General features: G+C 48.0%; 1 protein-coding gene across 9 annotated transcripts in view; it reads right to left on the bottom strand.

Annotated features, from left to right (window-relative positions):
- Nucleotides 1-20,722, bottom strand: part of ENOX2 (ecto-NOX disulfide-thiol exchanger 2) — a 47,103-nt gene that overhangs the window by 7,811 nt on the left and 18,570 nt on the right. For 8 of the 9 annotated variants that reach the window (XM_058196826.1, XM_058196834.1, XM_058196833.1 and 5 more), the window contains 7 exons: nt 18,741-18,896; nt 15,002-15,208; nt 12,902-13,135; nt 11,590-11,802; nt 7,764-7,870; nt 2,548-2,659; nt 440-624 (listed from right to left, as the gene is read on the bottom strand). In XM_058196826.1, coding sequence (XP_058052809.1) covers nt 440-624; nt 2,548-2,659; nt 7,764-7,870; nt 11,590-11,802; nt 12,902-13,135; nt 15,002-15,208; nt 18,741-18,896 — 1,214 coding nt within the window. The remainder of the gene's footprint in view (nt 1-439; nt 625-2,547; nt 2,660-7,763; nt 7,871-11,589; nt 11,803-12,901; nt 13,136-15,001; nt 15,209-18,740; nt 18,897-20,722) is intronic. The other variant, XM_058196830.1, reaches the window with a different exon arrangement.

The following is a 20,722-nucleotide window of genomic DNA, read 5'->3' on the forward strand; positions in this document are numbered from 1 at the left end:
AGGAGATAAGCTTGTGCTCCAAGGACAGGACAGAGAGGAACCATTTGAGCAGGACAAGAGAAGAGAGCTCTGTCAGTATATTCATGAACTGGAATAGGGCATGGCAACAGGTCAGCCAATGAGGTCTGTTTGGTAACTGAAACATAGTATTTGTTGTACGGGACCATAGGAGACAGTTTGGAGCCTGGGCGTGGCTTAACTGTACTGCATATAAGCTTGAGGGCACTAGCTTCTCTCCATATTGCCTTCTCCATTTTGTGCTGTACTTGCTATTTCTCTTCTCTACATCGTGGAAAAACCTGCTTTTTGGCTATTGTATACTAACGTCATGTGTTCTATTTTATATAAAGAGAAAAGTTAATGAATCCTGCTTAATTGTCTGACTGTGTGTGCCGCAGCAAACTCTGACGAGCTCAGCCCTCCCCCTCCCCTTCCCCACCTGCTGCATTCCTTGTAAAGTCTGCTGGAGGATTTTCAGCTGCTGCTGATCCTTGCTGGGGTCATCTTCTCGCCCCGCTCTGCCCTGCTCCTGCTTCAAGAGCTCGACTTCGTTTCGGTAGGCGTCCAGCTGGCACCGTAAGCTGTTGTTTTCTTCCTTCAGCGCTTCTGTTTGTGAAACTAAAACTGGGATGGAGGAAGACAGGAAAACCGAGATGAGCTAGCGTTCCTCACCGCAAATTTCAGCTCGGAATTCCACCCTGTGCAAAATATCTTTTAGGTGGTCTTCTTCTTCTAAGCCGCGGTGGCACAGTGGTTAGAGTGCAGTACTGCAGGCTACTTTGGCTGACTGCCGGCTGACTGCAATTTGGCAATTCGAATCTCACCAGGCTCAAGGTTGACTTAGCCTCCCATCCTTCTGAGGTGGGTAAAATGAGGATCCATATTGTTGGGGGGGCAATAGGATGACTCTGTAAACCACTTAGAGAGGGCTGTAAAGACTGTGAAGAGGTATATAAGTCTAAGTGCTATTGCTAATGCTATTGTCCTTCCTTCCTTCCTTCCTTCCTCCCTCCCTCCCTCCCTCTCTCCCTCCCTCCCTCCCTCCTTCCTGTTAGAACGCAATATTGCAGGGTTATTCTGCCCACAGCTATGAGTTCAATCCTGCCGGCTCAAGGTTGACTCAGCCCTCCATCCTTCCGAGGTGGGTAAAATGAGGACCCAAATTATTGGGGGCAATATGCAGACTCTGTAAACCGCTTAGAGAGGGCTGTAAAGCACTGTGAAGCGGTACTCTCAGCTAGCTCAGCCACAGTTGTGTCAGACGCCGTGAGAAGAAACAAGCCAACTTGGCTTTCTTTTCCACACATCAGTCCGTTTATTGGGTCTGCTACAAACCAGGTCTCAGTAATAGTCAAAGTCTTTCTGTATAAAGTCAGCGCTGAGAGCTTTTGCCTCTCAGCCCCTTTTAAACATCCCGCGCTGCTCAGGCCCTTCCCCATGGCTGAACTGCTCCGTTGATTGGACGCCCAGCCGCTCTCTCCCTCCTCGTCTGACAGCCTCAGCTGCCATATCATCTGCTAAATCCCAAAACTAAAGCAACTCTTCATGACTCCCAGCTTTCATCTCCCTCTATCCCAGCCGCCAGTGTGATGATCTCCTTCCCATGCTTCCCAAATGCAGATCCCTGCACCCTTCGAACAAGTCCTCGATAATTCCATGATCCATATCCCTGTAATATCCTTTGTTGAGCCGGAGCTGGGCTCGACAGCTACATAAATCTAAGTGCTACTGCTAAGTGCTATTGCTATTTATAAAATGTATAAATCTGTAAAATTCAGATAAGATTGCTCAGGTAGACCCCCTCTTAATGTGCGAGTGATGGGGACACAGTGAATAATTATAGAACACACATAGATGTCTATGGGGATTCTCAGTCATCCAGATTATGGTTCTCCTAGAACTGCTTTTTCAAAAGGCAACTGGACTTCCTTTGTTTTTCCCTGAAGACGTTTCGCTTCTCACCCAAGAAGCTTCTTCAGCTCTGACTAGATGGTGGAGAACGGAAGGGTTTATATTCCTTGCAGTCACCTGGTCCTCAGCACTCTCCCCAAGAGTCCTTGAAGCCACTTGGAGGTTTATCTGTGCCCTTTGCACCTGAATAGCGCAAATGGGTGTGGAACCTTTTGGGAACCGCCGAAAGGCGAAAGCTGCCTTTTGAAAAACACCTTTGGGAAAAACGCACACAGCTGAATTTTGCTTAATAGCACTAGGCCCATGATGGTGTGTGTGGTACGTGTGTGAGAGGTGTGAGAGGTGGCACGCACAGCCCTCTCTGTGGGCACGCGCGCTGTCGCCAGCTGCTCTTCTGGTTTAACATGTGCGCTGGCCAGCTGGCCTTCACACGCACCAGAGCATCAGAAAATGGCCCGAAAAACAGCCTGAAAACGGCCTGAAAAACAAGCATGCGCGCGCCGGCCAGCTGGTCTTTGGGTTTCCGGTGCTCTGGCACGCACACGCGCGCACATGCACACATCTTCCAGTTTGTGCCGAAAAGGTTTGCCATCACTGAACTAGGCTATCTTTATACTGTAAGCATTCCATAGATACCTGACTCTTCGGTTTCTTTGATCTCAGGTGACTCTGTTTCATCATCAGACATCTCCATAGCCTCCTCTCTGCGAATGTCCATCAGTTCATCGTTGTGAAGGTTACGGAGTTCCTAGGATTTAAAAGGCATTTTTTTTTTAAAAAAAAGTGCTCATTATAACCCACTTTGGGCATAGTCCATCATGAAAAAGAGCATATGAACCAAACCAGTTTGACTCGTTCCAAATATTCCACATAAAAAAGTAAAAAGTTCCCTCGCACATATGTGCTAGCCGTTCCCAACTCTAGGGCGTGGTGCTCATCTTCGTTTCAAAGCTGAAGAGCCAGTGCTGTCCGAAGATGTCTCCATGGTCATGTGGCCGGCATGACTAAATGCCAAAGGTGCATGGAACGCTGTTCCCTTCCCACCAAAGGTGGTCCCTATTTTTCTACTTGCATTTTTTAAAGTGCTATCGAACCGCTAGGTTGGCAGAAGCTGGGACAAGTAACAGGAGCTCACCCTGTCACATGGCGCTAGGGATTCGAAGCGCTGAACTGCCAACCTTTCGATCGACAAGCTCAGTGTCTTAGCCAAAGCCACCACGTCCTTTTTTATTCCACATATATTCCAATAAAAACCTATTTTCCTCTGGCTCTTCCAAAATCAAAGTCACTTCAGCAACAACTTGAACGCTTTGCTTTTTCTGTTTCTACTACAGTGCAGTCTGGCCTTCGTTGAAAAATGCTCTTGATTTTCGTTCGATAGGCCTCCCTTGTCACATTCGGGCTTCTTATCACATGTTGAGGAATCTAATGCCTTCCCATTCTGGCTGGGAATGATGGAAGATGTGGTTCCATACATACGGAAGGCTCCAGGTTAAGGAAGGTGGTCTTCACAAATGTTATCGCAGAACAAGATATATTCACTCCAGTATGTGAACACCCTGTTGCAGACAGCTTTACAATAAAATTATAGGAAGGTGTGCTAGATTCCCTTTTATTCTGCATTCGAACGAGAATCAGCCACTATAGTAAATAGAGGCTCTTGGGGACATAGGCTGCTATCCTATAAATATCCAGCTTAGATATGGATGATCCATCTAGTTTAGTAGGCTTATGTCAGAGCGAGCTCTCCGGAGACTTTCAGAAGTTTTGGATTACAGCAGGGTTTTTTATATTATTATTATTAAAGCAAGGTATCAACTCTGAAGCTGGCCTGACCGAAGCCATCTTTGAGGCTTCAGTGTTGCCACAATGGAGGTGGAGGGTTAGGGAGGGGGAATAAAGATACCTGGGGTTTTGTAGCCAAAACAAAATAGTTTCCCCTGAGAACCAAGGACATTCCCATAGGTGGCTGAAAAGAGGAGTGAAGTTTCCAAGCAACCAGACAGCACCTTGATTGGACCATGTGACTGATTGTTTGAGAAAAGGGAGAAATTTTTACTTTTCATTAGATGAAAACCGCAGGAACCTTTAGAGTCGGTTTTTACTAGTCTGTGCCAATATATCTCCAATAAGACTGTTCTTTGAGGATTCTATCTGCCTCGGAATTCTTTTTGCTATGGGTGTATTACTTGGAACCCTGACATTAAACCAGGGGGGAAATGCTACCGGTTCACTCCAGTTCGGGCGAACCGGTAGCAATAAAAACTACCGATTTGGCCGAACCAGTACTTAGCTACCGGTTCAGTCGAACAGGTAGTTAAAAAAAGCTACTGGTTCCCCCGAACCGGAATTTCCAATGATCAGCTGTGCCACATGGTTTAGCTTTGCTAGAAAGCAGGAAATCCTGATTTCTAGTGAAGTTAAATTGCGCAGCACAGCTGATCCCTCCCCTCGCTGTTCTACTTACCTCCTTTTAGCGTGTAGTGTGCATGTGCGCGCACAATGCACATTTGGTGCACACTGTGTATGCATGTGCAGTGTGCATTTGGTATGTGCGGCCAGCGAACCAGTAGCAAACCAGTTCATATTTCACTACTCATTAAACTGACTCTACGAAATCTCTCCGCTCCAACCGGAGTTGCCCTCCGGGGTCCTGAGCCTCACTGCTCACCCGGTTTACCTGGGCAACAGAAAGGGAAGTTGGTGAGATGAAGGACACAAGGATTATAGAAGAGTAGGCCAAAACATCTGTGTTTAGTTATTTCTGATTAGCAGTGGCTTCCCAAAGTTTCAGGCAAGTATTTTTGTTTTCATAAGGCAGTACGTACGTACCAAGGGTGAAATCCAGTAGGTTTTGACAGATTCTGGAAAACTGGTAGCGGAAATCTTGAGCAGTTCAGAGAACCGGCAAATACCACCTCTGGCTAGCCCCAGAGTGGGGTGGGAATGGAGATTTTGCAATATCTTTCCCCCAGGAGTGGGGAGGGAATGGGGATTTTGCAGTATCCTTCCCCTGACACGCCCACCAAGCCACGTCCATCAAGTTACACCACACCCACCAAGCCACGCCCACAGAACCAGTAGTAAAAAAATTGGATTTCACCACTGGTACGTATAGATACACGAATGCAGACATGCAACTCAAACACCCTGCCATTTTAAAAAAAAATTTTCAGGACAGAATCAAGTAACTGGGGAGAGAGGAAAATACTGTTGTTGTTGTTGTTTTTTTAAATTCCTTATGCAAAAAAAGGTGCCAGATACTCTAAATTGGGCCTGGAAACTCTTAGAAAGTTACTTGGCATGCAGAGTTGATTTAAAAAAAGAAAAAAGAAATAACAGCACCATCGCCGGGGAAATGCTATCCCGAGATAGGAATCTTCTGATCTGCTGCACTGTTTTTCCATGCTGTTGTGTCTCGTCCGCATTCACCGCAGCCGGGGCCTTCTTATCTGCTTCCGAACGCTGAGGAATGTCCTAGTATGCCTCCCGGCCCCAGCCCTGGCTCCATGCCCAGACAGGCCGAGGAGGAAGAAGTGCCTCCAGCCCCCAGCTCTGGCTCCATGCTCAGGCAAACGGAGCAACTAGACCCCTCCCCCTCCCCCACAGCATGTGAGCCTGAGGAAGGTCAATTATCAACAGCTGCAGACTGGAGTGACCCCCGCTTCAGAAGAATTGATAGGCGGCGGCGACAGAAGGAAGGGAGGGGCAGGCCTGGATAAGTGCTGAGTCATGGAGCCACACCCCATGGCCTATATAAAGGATCTGCTTTCTGGCATTCTCTGAGTCAGGCAAAGTCTAAACATATCTTGCTGAAGTCACTTTCTGGTCTCCTGCCTGCCTTGAGGACTTTGCTAGGACTTTGGCAGAGCTGCAGAGGCACGCCTGATTCGGATTTCCCTGACCCGGTCGTCAGCGGAGGAGTGGGACACAACACATGCCACTTTTCATCCCAAAGGTATCTCTTTTTCAAAACATTCAGCCAATTCGCCACTGTCGCCGATTCGGACCTTCCAGCCTATGTTCCATTGTGCTTTTTATTTTTATTTTGTTTTCAATGGCATTAAAACGTCCATCGGGGGAAGGAGAATTGGTTGTTTCGCTTGTTTTAAAGGACAACAGTAAGACCCAAATATTTTGGTAAAAAAATATATATATATATGAAAACGTCGCAAGTATCAGAATATTAATTCCTTTCTAGGCTGGATCCATATTTCACTTAGTTTCAACTCCCAACGAACCTTTACCGAAATAAAAACAATGAATTCTTACAGGATAAAGCCTCGTCCTTGAAAGACAGGTTACCTGTCGGGACAACTTACCTGAACTTTCTGGTTGACTGCAATCAACGTCTTCCTTCTATATGTGATTATTTGAGCGGTTTGGAAGACCGTGATATGTTTTCCCCTCCCAGCAATCAGCTCTACAGTTTTACTGATCCTTCTGAGGCGGGATGAAAAGGCCTTTCGGTTGACAGCTGTCAAATGAGGTGCTACTTTTGGCAAAACTGACTGAACAAGGGCTTGTGCAGCACACTTAACCACACAACCTTAGTGGCTGCATGCAGACAACGGCATGTCCAGTTGGCATCTGCCTGTTCAATGGCATAGCTTGATGCTTGTACCCTGGCCGTATTGATTAGTTTATGGCAGTGATGGATTTTTGCCATCACGTGCCAAGAGGAGGGCAGCGGCGGGGGGATTGTGTGCACGTGTGCCCACATCCATAATTCTATGCGCCCTGCCCCCGTGCATATGTGCGCGACACTCCACCCCACCCTGCTCCTGGCACGTGATGGCCCGTTTTTCTCTCACACCTGGCTCCAGAGCCTCTCTATGAGTCTGGGGAGGGCGAAAACGGCCTTCCTCACCACCCCCACCCCCGGAGGCCCTCCGGAGGCCAGAAACGGCCCATTTACCAACTTCCGGTTGGACAGGAAGTGACATTTTTGCTGTCCCCAGCCTCAAGACTCCTAGAGAGTGTCTGTGTGTCTATCTCCCTCTCCCCTCCCTCCCCTCCTGTGCGTGTCTCTCTCTCTCTCTCTCCTTCCCTCTCTCTTTCCGGAGGCTGGGGAGGGTAACAGTATCTTTCCAATACCATTCTGCCCCCCCCCAAAATGGGCTCGTTTTTGGCCTCCTAAGGCCCCCAAACATCCTGTTTTTGGCCTCGGCCTCCAGAAGGCAGGTGGGGGCCGGCGGGTAGGTGGGGAGATGTGTGTCAGGCCTGGAAACCATATTAGACTTTAGGGTTCCAGACGCTGCCACATTTTTCCCCTGAGGGGAAGAAGGGGGGTTGAGGGGTATGGTAACATTCTTCAAGCAGTCAAGGTCGGATGGTGTTCACATCTGCAGGAAGAGTGGCGGGAAGATATTCGAATGAACTGGGAGAACGTGGGACCATGTGACCAGCAAAGGGGTCAGGGGGGTGGGACTCTTGGGGTTTGTATAACTGGGAAAAGAATCCGGAAATTCAGTTTTGGAATTTCACTCATCATGTGCCAGTTTCCTCATGCTAGTAAAGAACTCTGGAAAACAATGGCTTCTGAGTTTTTTTTAATGCAGAAGGGGTTTTTCTGGAACCTTGACAATGTGGGCAGGGATCCTCATGGTCCCACGTGGGCCAGATTAAAGGCTTCAGCAGGCCGTATCCTGCCCGCAAGCCCTAGTTTGAGGACCCCTGGCTTAGAGAGGGCTGTAAAGCACTACAAAGCGGTATATAAGTCTAAGTGCTATTGGTGTGAAAGCTATTGCTGCCACTTACCTTGCAGGTCTAGGGTTTAATAAGTCCATCCTTTATAAAGCCAACCTAGAGGTGCTACTGGAGCTAGGAGAAACGTCCTGGAAGGTACCCACCTCGGCTTGCTTGCACCACACGCTGATGTTCTTACGCTGCGCTTTCGTGAAATGGTCCCAGGCCTTTTGTTTGCAGGCAGAATGGTACACGGCCACGATCTGCTCGACTGCAGGTTCAAAATCAGCAGGCAAAACCGGGCCACAATATCATCCAAAGGTGTTGGGGGCGGGTGGGAGGTGGAAGGGGCAAGAAAAAGGAGTAAAGGAGTAAGAAAGCGCAATTTTTTTTTTAAAAAAATGATGTTGTTAGAGAAGGCCGAGTTTCCCCGGGAGAGGGGGGGAAAAAGTATCCGCTGTTGCAGAGGTAGCGTTGCCAGCAGCAGCACGGAGCACCTGTAGGGTTTTGATTTGAGAGGGTTTGGTCCAATCGAGGAGATGCCAAAAATGGGCTTATGGAGGAGGAATGGAAGAGGAGGAGGAAGAGGAAGAAGAGAAGGAATGGAAGAAGAGAAGGAGGAGAAAGAGAAGGAATGGAAAAGGAGGAGGGGGAGGAAGAGAAGGAATGGAAGAAGAGAAGGAGGAGGAAGAGAAGGAATGGAAAAGGAGGAGGAAGGGGAGGAAGAGGAAGAAGAGAAGGAATGGAAGAAGGAGGAGGAGAAGGAGGAAGAAGAGCAAGAGAAGGAATGGAAGAGGAGGGGAGGAGGAGGAAGAAGAAGGAGGAGAAGAAGGAATGGAAGAAGAGAAGGAGGAGAGGGGAGGAGGGGAGGAGGAGGAGAAAGAGAAGAGGAGGAGGAGAGGAGGAGGAGAAGGAGGAGGAAGGGGAGGAAGAGAAGGAGGAGGAAGAGGGGGAAGGGGGAGGAGGAAGAGAAGAAGAGGAGGAGGAGGAAGAAAAGGAATGGAAGAGGAGGACGAGGAGGGGAGAAGGAGGAAGAGGGGACGGGGGAGGGGAAGGAGGAGAAGGAATGGAAGAGAAAGAGGAGACAGGGAGGAGGGGGGAGGGGGAGGAGGAAGAAAAGAGGGTTAGGAGGAGGAAGAGAAGGAGAAGGAATGGAAGAGGAAGTGGGTGGAGGAGGAAGAGGAGGATGGCACAAAAAGGTAGGGAAAGTAATGTATGGGAAAAGGAGACAGGATGTCTCTAAAAACTGGAAGGAAGGAAGAAATTTGGAAAAAAGGATTGCTGAGCCAGAAAGCAGCTCTCGTTTGCAAAGGTGAAGGTAAAGGTTTCCCTGCCAGTCCTGTCCAACTCTGGAGCAAGATGCTCATCTGTTTCTCCGCTGAGGGATCCAGTGTTGTCCAAAGACATTTTCCTGGTCATGTGGCCAGTACAGGTCACACGTCAAAGGCACACCGAACACTGTTACCTTCCCACTGAAATGGTACCTGTTTATCTACTTGCACTTGCAGGCTTTAGAACCGCTAGGTGGGCAGGAAGTGGGGCAAGGCACGGGAGCTCACCCATTTGCATGGAGCTCGAGGTCTCAAACGCGGGCTCTCCAGCTGGCCAGCTCAGCGTCCTTTAACCGCTGAGCCATCGCATCCCCGTTTGCAAAGAGAAGATTGTAATTAGCACTGGGGCTATTGCAGAAGGCTGGAATTGCAAACGCAAAGCCCTGCTCCATTACTATTCAATTTCCACGCCAATCTTTTTGCCTGTAAGGCTATACAAGAGGGTTAGGGTTTGGGGCTTTTTTACTGAAGCTCCGGTTGGGGCTTTTTTTCTAAGCTCCGTTTCGGGCTTTTTTCAACCTCTGAAACCTCTGTTTGAGAAGCTAGGCGGGGCTACATTCAGAATATAAGACGCACCCAGATTTTCACCCTCTTTTTGGCGGGGGAAAAGGTACATCTTATACTCCCGAAAATACGGTATCTAGTCAGGAGAGGACTAACCATTTCTCTGTAGATCTTGGGAGATGGGATTCTGGGAAAAACAGCACAGCATCGCCAAGGGTGGGAGATAGCATTAAAGGAACAGAATAGGGTTCAGGACATAGGAAAAGGAGAGCGGGTGGTGGTGGAAAATACAGCAGAATTACATTACCTGGAAGTCTCAAACCTCCCAATTAGAAAAACGACCTGCAGACCTTCAATTTGAAAAGAATAGTGGATGGGGAGGACGACTGGGCTATCCACCTACCTTGGTTACCTAAGCCCTTTTTCCAATCAGCAAAATCAGAAGGGCCGTGGTGGCTCAAGGCTGTAAGAAGCCTGTTATTAAAACACAGCTGCCTGCAATTACTGCAGGTTCTAGTCCCACCAGGTCCAAGGTTGACTCAGCCTTCCATCCTTTATAAGGTAGGTAAAATGAGGACCCAGATTGTTGGGGGGGCAATAAGTTGACTTTGTAAATATACAAATAGAATGAGACTATTGCCTTACACACTGTAAGCCGCCCTGAGTCTTCGGAGAAGGGCGGGATATAAATGTAAAAAAAAAAAAAATGTTAGGGAAGATTGTAAGAAACCCCGTCACTAAGGCAGAAAATGGAGCTGAGACAGATTGGGAGGGGGGAAAAAAAGGCCGTAATTCACCTTAAGCCTCTTCCCTCGAATTACCCAGAAATTCGTCTGGCAAAAAAAAAAAACCGGAGCTGCCTTCCAGAAGTGGTCAGCGGCAGGACCTGCCTGCTGCAGAAAACAGCACAGAGAGTCCTCAACTTACAACCGTCCGCTTAGCGACCGTTCGAAGTTACAACGGTCCCGAGAAAAGTGACTCGTGGCCGGTTTTTTTTCACCCTTACAACCGCTGCAGAATCCCTCCCCCCAGTCACGTGATGGAAATTCAAGATGCTCGGCGACCGACTCGGATTTACGACGGTTGCAGCGTCCATCTCCCCCCGGGATTGGCGGGAGGGGGCAGGTGAAACCCCCTTTGGCACCCTTCTGACAAGCCAAGTCAATGGGGAAGCCGGCTTCACTTGAACAACCGTGTGACTAACTTGACAACCGCAGTGATTCGCTTAACGACGGTGGCCACGAAAGGTCGTACGACGGGGCGAGATTCACTTAAGAAATGTCTCGCTTAGCCACAGAAATGTTGGGCTCAATTACGGTCGTACGTCGAGGACTCTCTGTAGCTGACGGGGTGAAATCATGGGCTTGGAAGTCCATCTGGTATCTGCTGACCTTGGGTACCGGGTGCCTTTGAAAGCCAAGAATGGCCTGCAGAACGTGGCCTTCACCTACCTTAGCTCTGGAACCAGCCATCGCTTCCGGCCTCAGTGGCAAAGGTTACCTCATCATCACCAGAAGGAAGGAAGGGCCCAGATTCTGCAACCTACATATTCCTTACTCCAAAAGGTGGAGAATTTGGACATGGGAGGTTCTTTTTTTCCCTTACCCATCAAAAATTGGGGTGGAGGAGGAGGAGGAGGAGGGAGAAAGACTGGGATCAGGAACGTATTCCATGGATCTACCCTGTTTCCACGAAAATAAGAACCGGAAAATAAGTCCTAGCACAGTGATGGCAAACCGTTTTGCTGTCGCATGCCAAAAGCGGGGGAAGAGCGTGGGGGGAGGTCACGCATGTGCGTGCCCACATCCATAATTCAATGTCCCCCTGCGCATGCATGCACAACTCTCCAGTACTCCCTCCCCGCTTTTGGCACACGACAGCAAAAAAGGTTACCGCTAGGCCCGTTTTTCACCCTCTTGAGGCTCCAAAGCCTTTCTTGGAGCCTGGGGAGGGCAAAAACAGCCTCCCCCACTCCCTCGGAGGCCCTCTGGAGGCCAGAAACACCTTCCCTAAGCAGGTAAAATGCATATTTGTTTGATCTACATCTGCCCTGATTCTGTCTCCCCTTCAGTGGGAAATGTAAACAGGGAAACGTCCACGTTTCGCAGGCTAAGCAAAGCCCCCCGGGGGTCGCAAAGAGACCCTTGGCACTTACACTGAGCAAGGATCCCCGACAAAGCCAGCTTGAACTTCTCCTTAGCTTCCTCCATTTCCTTATCGTGGGCCGCTTTTTCATTCATCAGCCGGCGGATGTGGCTGTTGACCGATTGGACCATGGTGTAGAAGCTGTTGGCCGTCCGCCGGTTCACTTCCCCCCTCTCCAGCCAGGCCAGCAACGTCTGGACGGCTTCCAAAAACTTGGCATCCACTGAAGGGAGAGGGGGAAAAAAAATAATCCCAGTTGGGTTACAAATGTGGCCCTTGTTGCAGGGGTGGGCTTCAGATCCTTTAGCGATGGGTTCGCTGCCCTGTTGCTGGATGGGCGTGGCCATGGTGGGCGTGGCCTAGTAGGCCACCGGCACCACGATGGGGTGGGGGGGCTTTTTCCACCCTTCCCAGGCTCCGGAAACTTTCATTGAGCCTCTGGAAAGACGAAAACAGCTTCCCCTGGGCTCCGCAGGCCCTCTGGAGGCCGGAAAGAGGCCCATTTGCAGACTTCTGGAACCACCGGTAGGTCTGTTTTTTGCCCTCCCAGAGCCTCCGCACAGCCCCTGTAAAATTGGGTAAAACTCACTTAACAAATGTCTCACGTAGCAACATACATTTTGGGTTCAACTGTGAACGTAAGTTGAGAACTCCCTGTAATAGGTTGGGTGGACCAGTCAACGGAAGTTCACTGAAGATTTATGATATGTCTGTTGTGGTCCGCCAGCAGCCTACGGAGCTGGCAATGGAGTCGGACAGCGATGAGGCTGAGGTGAGGCCAGGGCCATCGGGAAGTGAGGTGCGGACTCCAGAGACTGATAGTACTAAGGCAGAAGAACAGGAGGAGCTGCCAGAAGGCAAGAGCAGCTCAAGCAGAGAGGACAACTCAGGAGTAGGGCCAAGAGATGATTGGCCCTTCCCATAAGGCTTAAAACAGACCAGCACCGGTTTTTCAGCTTTGCCGGAAAACAACGTTGTAGCTGTGTCTTCTGCTTCGTCCTCTGCTTTGTGTGTGTCTTTGTTTTTGTGGCTTCTGGACATTTGCCAGGAAGGGCCTTTGGCAGTTTGCCTAATTGGACTAAGGTTTGTGAGCTAACTGAGGAATTTGTGTTGGGAGGCATTTGTTTTAATTTGAGTTGAATGATGCTGGGAATGAAGTAATTCCCAGCTGTTCGAATAAAGTTTGTTTTTCCACAGACTAAGTTTATTACTACCTTCTTGGGCCTGGGTCACAACAACGTCAAACATCCTTTGCTAAATGGACAGAGGCCAATGCTGATGCTTTTGCGATCACCTTCCCAATGAAAAGTATTCCCAAATACCTTTTAGCTTCTCAACCACCAGGCTGCACTCATAATCTGAATAGTTCACCACGGGAGGCGGGGAAGGCGGGAGGAATCGCTCTTCCGTCTTCCTCTTGCGATGGCGCTCTTCTCTAGCCAGCATCCGCTGCTTGCATTCCCACTCGTAGAGATCGTCCCGGGCTTCAGCAAAATCCACATGGAGGCGTCCCGTATCCTTTTTGTCGGTGCTGGAACCCAGCCGGATGCGATAACCTGGTGGGGACAAATTCATGAAGCCTCTGGAGGGGCCAGGCAGTAGCTCGATTCTTCTCGGCCTCTCAATGCTTACAACGGGTGTCAGCAACCCGTGGTGGCTCCAGAGCTGCATGCGGCTTTTTCGTCCTCCTGCTGTGGCTCCCTATCGGCTGACCCCACCCCTCGCCCTCCCCTTACAGTCATTCCTTGCTTGGCCTGAGAGAGAGGAGAGAGGGAGAGGGAGGGAGGGAGAGAGACAGAGAAAGATACCCGTTTCCCATAGAAAACACTGGGAGCCACAAAACCTGAGTAGGCGTGGCTGGGGTGTGTGTCATGTGACTGGGTGGGAGTGCGTGACGTTGAGTTGGCCACGCCCACCCAGGTTTTGTGGCTCCTGGTGTTTTCTGTGGGAAACGGGCCCAAATAGCTCTGTTTAAGGTTGCAGGCCCCTAACCCTAACCCTTACAACATCGGGAGTTTCCACACTGTCAGATAACCACATTTGAAGAAATGCAAAGAGTTTAAATCTGCATTTAGAAGCAAGATTGCTCCCTCTTTGAGCTTGGTGCATGGATTGTCGGGACGTGTTACGCCCAGCTGTGCCCAGCTGTGATTCTCAGAGCTTGCATTTTTTGTAAGATTCTAACCGGCCACAAAGGAGCAAAACATTTCAATTTCCCTCAACCCAATTGCAATTTCAACCTGCAATAAACCTAGAAGGATTGCTAATGCTACAAAGCCTGACCCGTTGAGAGCGGTAGAGCAGTAGAGAAGGGCCTGCCTTAGGACCCCTAATACTGCCTCGATTGCAAACATAATGCCAGATACTTCTCATGCCACTCTGAAGCAGGGGGAGCCAGCCAGTATCAGCCAGAGTCTGCCTCTCTCTCTCTCTCTCTCACTCCCTCTCTCCCCTCCCTCTCTCCTCCCTCTCTCTCTCTCCCCCTCCCTCTCTCTTCCTCCCTCTCTCTCTCTCCCCCTCCCTCTCTCTCTCCCCCTCCCTCTCTCTCTCCCCCTCCCTCTCTACTTTCTATCCCTTCTCTCTCTCCCCCTCCTTCTCTCCCCCTCCCTCTCTTTCTATCCCTCCCTCTCTACTTTCTCTCCCCCTCTCCTCCTCCCTCCCTCTCTCTACTCTCTCTCTCTACCTCCCTCCCTCCCTCCCTCTCCCTCTCTCACATACACACACAAACACTGCCTGTCAAGACCACCAGAAAGTTCCCCATTGACAAAAGTGTGCGCAATGTGGGCTTTTATTTTTATTTTTTTATTTTTTTATTTTATTTGCATTTATATCCCGCCCTTCTCCGAAGACTCAGGGCGGCTTACACTGTGTCAAGCAATAGTCTTCATCCATTTGTATATTATATACAAAGTCAACTTATTGCCCCCAACAATCTGGGTCCTCATTTTACCTACCTTATAAAGGATGGAAGGCTGAGTCAACCTTGGGCCTGGTGGGACTTGAACCTGCAGTAATTGCAAGCAGCTGGTGTTAATAACAGACTGCATTAGTCTGTTGAGCCACCAGAGGCCCTTCTTTTGAGGACAAGTTTTGAGTCCAAGCAATTAAATAGGAAGCCAAACAGACATATTTCAAATCTCATTTCAGGACCTCCTGTCTCATCAAAGCCAGACGAAAATACTGTCTGACCTCGCTTCATTTTGGGTTTATATTTATGTTAAGTTTCATCCAAATATGAGTTTTACAATACTCTATATTTTTAAAGACCAGGCACTGCCTCCCAGAGGAGAAAATGGGAAAATTGGGAAAATGCCAGCTAGCTGACAGGGCAGCTTCTGGCCAGTGCAATTCTAAATACCTAAATTATAAATTAAATTTGTTCCTTCACTGGACAACCTAAAGAGCAGACAAGAAATACCCACCTGACAGATAAACTGCTTTATCCACCATATATTCCTCAGCAAAACGGATATGGCAGAAGTGTTTTTTACTCTTCCGAAGAGCGATGATCTCTCCGCACTTCTCAAAAATCTCCACGATGGTCTCTTCGGTCCCATTTTCTGGCAGCCCCCCAACGAACACCGTCTTGCACCCAGGAGGCCTCTCCCTTGTCGTGGGAGGAGGAAGATCTAGAAATACGAGAGGAAAACTTTCCATGAGCACAAGGAAATCAGGCGGTCATTTATAAACTGATAACAACTCTCGGGGGGAAAAAACCACTTAATCATTGCACATAGCTGCCCTTAATAACAATTGAACAGACAGCACAACCTGAAGCCTCTCACTTAGGATCCAGAAGTTTATTAGAATTTAAAGAATAGCAAACAAAGCAGTAGTGGGCTTCAAATTTTTTTTACTACCGGTTCTGTGGGTGTGGCTTGGTGGGCGTGGCAGGGGAAGGATACCGTAAAATCTCCATTCCCACCCCACTCCAAGAGAAGGTTACTGCAAAATCCCCATTTCCTCCTGATCAGCTGGGACTTGGGAGGCAGAGAACAGATGGAGGAGGGGCCAGTCAGAATTTTTACTACCGGTTCTCTGAACTACTCAAAATTTCCACTACTGGTTCTCCAGAACTGGTCAGAACCTGCTGAAACCCGCCTCTGAAACAAAGCCTTTCCTGTAGGCACTTACATCACATTGCAATGAGGGTCAATCAGACAAGCAGTCAAAACAGACGGCTTGAGGCCAATTGGCCACCTCCCACTATTCAACATTTCATTATATACCTTAAAACCACAAAAACAACATTGTCATTGAGTCTGTCATCTGCACCTCTATAACTGTCTGGTTTGGTTCTGCCACCCAACAAGACAGACACAGACTTCAGAGGATCGTTAGAACTTCAGCAAAAACAATGGCTACCAACCTGCCTTCCATTGAGAACCTGTATACTGCACGAGTCAAAAAGAGAGCTGTGAAAATATTTACAGACCCCTCACATCCTGGACATAAACTGTTTCAACTCCTCAAAACGACGCTATAGGGCACTACAAGTAGACACAAGAACAGTTTTTTCCCGAACGCCATCACTCTGCTAAACAAATAATTCTCTCAGCGCTGTCATACGATTCACTAAGTCTGCATTACTATTAATCTTCTCATCGTTCCTATCACCCACCTCCTCCCACTCCTTCTACTGTATGAGTGTAACTTTGTTGCTGGTATCCTTAAGATTTATGTTGACCGTTTCCTAATATGTTTTGATTGCTTATTTGTTCCCTATGATTATCATTAAGTGTTGGACCTTATGATTCTTGATGGACGTATCTTTTCTTTTATGTACACTGAGAGCATATGCACCAAGACAAATTCTTTGTGTGTCCAATCACACTTGGCCAATAAAGAATTCCTATTCTATTCTATTCTATTCTATTCTATTCTATTCTATTCTATTCTATTCTATTCTATTCTATTCTATTCTATTCTATCCTATCCTATCCTATCCTATCCTATCCTATCCTATCCTATCCTATCCTATCCTATTCTTATTCTATTCTATTCTATTCTATTCTATTCTATTCTATTCTTATTCTATTCTATTCTATTCTATTCTATTCTATTCTATTCTATTCTTATTCTATTCTATTCTCTTCTATTCTAACAAGAAAACTTTAAAGGTTCTGCCATTGAGCATAGCAACAGGGCCAGTTGTCCATTCCTAAAACCTAAACGTTACAACATTGCAGGGGTAAAATGCTCCCAGTTCGGACCGGATCACCCAATCCAGTAGCGATGGCGGCAAGCGGTTTGGAGAAAATCCCTGCCCCCCCGCCCCAGCTGACCCGCGCGATCCTCAGTTGTTGTTTTTACTTTAAAAAAAATGCTTTTTAAAAGCATTTTTCCTTCAGCTGAAGAGGTTGTAGAAAAAAATGCTTTTAAAAGTAAAAAAAAAAAAGTTGGCCACGCCCATCCAGTCACATTACCCGCCCCTACCAAGCCACGCCCACAGAACCGGTAGTAACGAATTTTACATTTCACCCCTGCAACATGGCTATTTTTTTTACATGTGCTTTAAGTTCCTCTTTGTCCACAATGTTTTGCAAGTTAAGCAACTCTCAGTGTGGCGAAGCACCATTTTGACATACTTAAAGGTCACAATTTCAGCACCCGGATTAACATTGGTTTTATTTCAGGCCCTTCGGCCCTTTATGTACACGACAGAGTAGGTAAATAGGCCTTTATTACAGAGGTAAAATGTAAAATTTATTACTACCAGTTCTATGGGCGTGGCTTCGTGGGACGGGTAATGTGACTGGGTGTGCTTTTTTTTATTTTAAAAAAGCATTTTTTCTACGATCTCTTCAGCCAAAGAGAAAGTTGGCTAGAATCTCTTCAGCCAAAGAGATTGTAGAAAAAAATGCTTTTAAAAGGCTCCTCTGACGATCCCAGCTGAGTTGCCTGATCATCAGAGGCTTTTTTTTTTTTTAACTTTTAAAAGTATTTTTTCGACCAAAGCAAAAAATGTTTTTAAAAGTAAAAAAAACCAAAACCCTCTGATGATCGCGCGGCTGAGCTGGGAATTGGGGGGGGGGGGCAGGGGTTTTTGCTACCGGTTCTCCAAACCACCTGCCACCATTGCTACCGGATCGGACAATGCAGTCCAAACCAGGAGCATTTCATCCCTGCTTTATTAAAAAAAACAAAGGTGTACATTAAAAAATTTCCCCTGTACACAAGAAAAATATATTTTGGAATGGAGAAAGTGGATTGATTATATTCAAAATAGGTATCAGATTAAAAAATATCAATTAGTTTTTGAGTGAAGTTAGGAATTGACATGTATTAGAGTTTAAGAAAGAAGGGAATTGATAGTGTGATGGTTTGATGGTGTGAAATGGAATATGTTTTATGTTATATTTTAGATTATGTTTGTTAGTTACAATACCCTGTATTCTGTTCTGGGAAGTCTTGGAGGGGGGAGAGGGGGAGAAATGGGGGGGGGGGAAGGGGAAGATTATAAGTTGATTGATTGCCATTGTACAGAAATAAGGGTAGAATTAAACAGGGTGGAATGGTGTAAAGTCGGGACTGCTCGGTAACCACTCCCGAAGGGAAAGTGTAAGGAAAGAGGAGTAAAGAAGGAAGAAAGTAGGTAGGTAGGTAGGTAGGTAGGAAAGAAGGGAGGGAGAAGAAAGGATAGGAGGAAAAGAAGGAGGAGAAGATAGAGGGTTAGAAAGGATGGTAGTGAGAAGTGGGAAAGAGGAGGGGAAGTAGGAAAGCGAGGAGAAGGATGGTGGGGAAAGTCGAAGAAGGATGAGAAGGGTAGAAAGGATTAAGGGAGGGAGTGGCGGTCGAGCAGCCCGGATTGAGCATAATTTGAGTATAGGATCGATTGTTTGTATAAGTGATTGTATTGTACACTGGTCAAATTGTGGGAATTATTATGGGAAAAAAATTAAAAAAAACTGCCTTAAAAAAAAAAATTTCCCCTTATGCAACTGATCTGTAGCCATGCCTGCAGCTGATCAACTTGCTTCTAGCAGGCACTGTCACCTCCCACCTCCTTCGAAGATCTCCGAAACCAGATCTCTTGCCACACCGCAAGCCTTCCCTTGATCTACCGTTAGATCCCAGGCAACAGCAGCGGGTGACTTTCTAGTTCCAAGGATTTCCCGCAGCCCTCCAGGGCGCATTCACGAGCATTCGGGCAAAGCTCACTCGGATTAGGTGGGAAGAGCGTGCAGCTTTTGCAGTGAACGATCTCCTTGGCCACCGGCATATCGGACAGGATGGGCGGTGGCACAATTCCCAAGCCAGGCATCAGGGGATTAATCGGCGGGATGCCCGTCATCATTCCCAGGGCGGGGTCGAAGTCTGAAAGACACCAAGATAGCCGACGTAAGCGCACAAGCATCCCAGTGAGGATTCCAAGCGGATTACGCACCCGTCAAGAATCAAAGAGGCCCAAGATTGTGAGAGATTCCTAAGGCGACGCGCTCGGAAAAGTCGAGCTCGTTTGTCAGCGTGGAATCCATCTCACGAAAGGAAGAATCCTTTTTGGTTTGGGAAGAGGAGGAGATCTGGACTTCTCAAGTTGCCCTCCATCCTTTCTTCCTGCGGTGTGGCTAAAATGAAAGCTGAAGGATTCCAAACATGCTGAACATGCCAGAATGGGACAACTCGCGAGGCCGACTTGCCCTGGGACAGGGGTCTGCAAACTTGGCTCTTTTAAGACTTGTGGACTTCAACCCCCAGAGATCCCCAGCCAGCAAAGCTGGGACAATTCAACGATTTAATTCATCCTCATCCTCATCTTCTTTTAATGACCCTGTTGTGTCTGAGCCCCCCCGAGCCGGGCCTCCTGCCAGAAAGTGACTTGGAAAGTGAGGGGGAAGGGCCGTCAGGATTTACCTCGGGAGCACCGGCTTCCCTGGCTCAGCTCCAGGAGCCAGAGGCAGGCCAGGTGGAAGAGATAACAAGGCCTCCATCCCCTGACTCTTCCCCCCCCCGGCCACGCCTTCAGACCCAGCTGATGGCAATCAGGCTTGGTTGGACCCTAGGTTTCGTAGGCAGGAGAGGAGGGAACAACAGAAGCAGGGGTGGGGCAGGCCTAGGAAGTGCTGAGTCATGGAGCCACACCCCACAGGATATAAAGGCAGCAAGAACTGCTGTGCCTCTTTGTAGCAGGCAAATCAACTGATTAACTAAGAGCTGAAGTTTGTTCCTGGGTGACTCATCGGCGTCGAGGGGGAGAACAGAGACACTTGGCATACGCTTGCTATTCTGCTGCCAGAGCTGATAGTGCTGGCTAATTAAGCCATCACTCGGACAGAAGCGAAGGGGGGGACAGAACAGATCCCATAATCCCTTGCAGGGTGAAGTCTGGGCAACTGAATGGAGCTGGTAGAGCGTTTAATGGCCGGATGCCCTTCCTGTCGTCAGTGCGGAGTTTTTTTCTCATTGTGCCCAGAGAGAGAGAGAGAGAGAGAAATATCTGCCTCTAGCTAAGATCGAACTCACAGCCACCCGATGGTGAGGCGAGAGCTCCACCTCTAGGCCACCGCACCGCTCCCAACAACCCAATTTAATTATTTAAAATCATTTAAAAATGATTTTACTTTTTGCCGTTCACATTTCATTTTGTCCCTTCTTTGGCATCCTTTATTTCAGGGGTCTCCAACCTTGGTCCCTTTAAGAGTTGTGGATTGCAACTCCCAGAGTTCCTCAGCCAGCTTTGCTGGCTGAGAGACTCTGGGAGTTGAAGTCCACAAGTCTTAAAGGGACCAAGGTTGGAGACCCCTGCTTTATTTAATGATTCTGTTATGTCCCTGGTAGGAACAACAGACCGAGGTGAGACTTTTTAACAAGGCTAACTGTGTTTATTGAAACATAACAGAGCTAACAAGATCGCTAGTGAAAGCTAGTGCGGCTGCTCGGCTAACAGGAGCCGTGACAGTTCCTTATATATTCGTGCCAGCATCGCGTCAACCAATCAAGGCTCAGCGTCGTCGGCGTCAGGTTTGGACCAAAGTGGAGCCTGATTCTATTCCAACATTTCTTTGATATTAGTGTAACTCTTCTCCTGCGGCGAGTTGGCCGTGGCGAGTTGTCCTAAAACCTGCTTTAAAGTTGCTTAATTACTCTCCTGTCTTCTTTTGCACCCAGGTGGATTGCTCTTTTTGTCATTTAAAAAAAACAAA

Source organism: Ahaetulla prasina, chromosome 11, assembly GCF_028640845.1.
Source record: "Ahaetulla prasina isolate Xishuangbanna chromosome 11, ASM2864084v1, whole genome shotgun sequence".
Taxonomy (NCBI): Eukaryota; Metazoa; Chordata; class Lepidosauria; order Squamata; family Colubridae; genus Ahaetulla; species Ahaetulla prasina.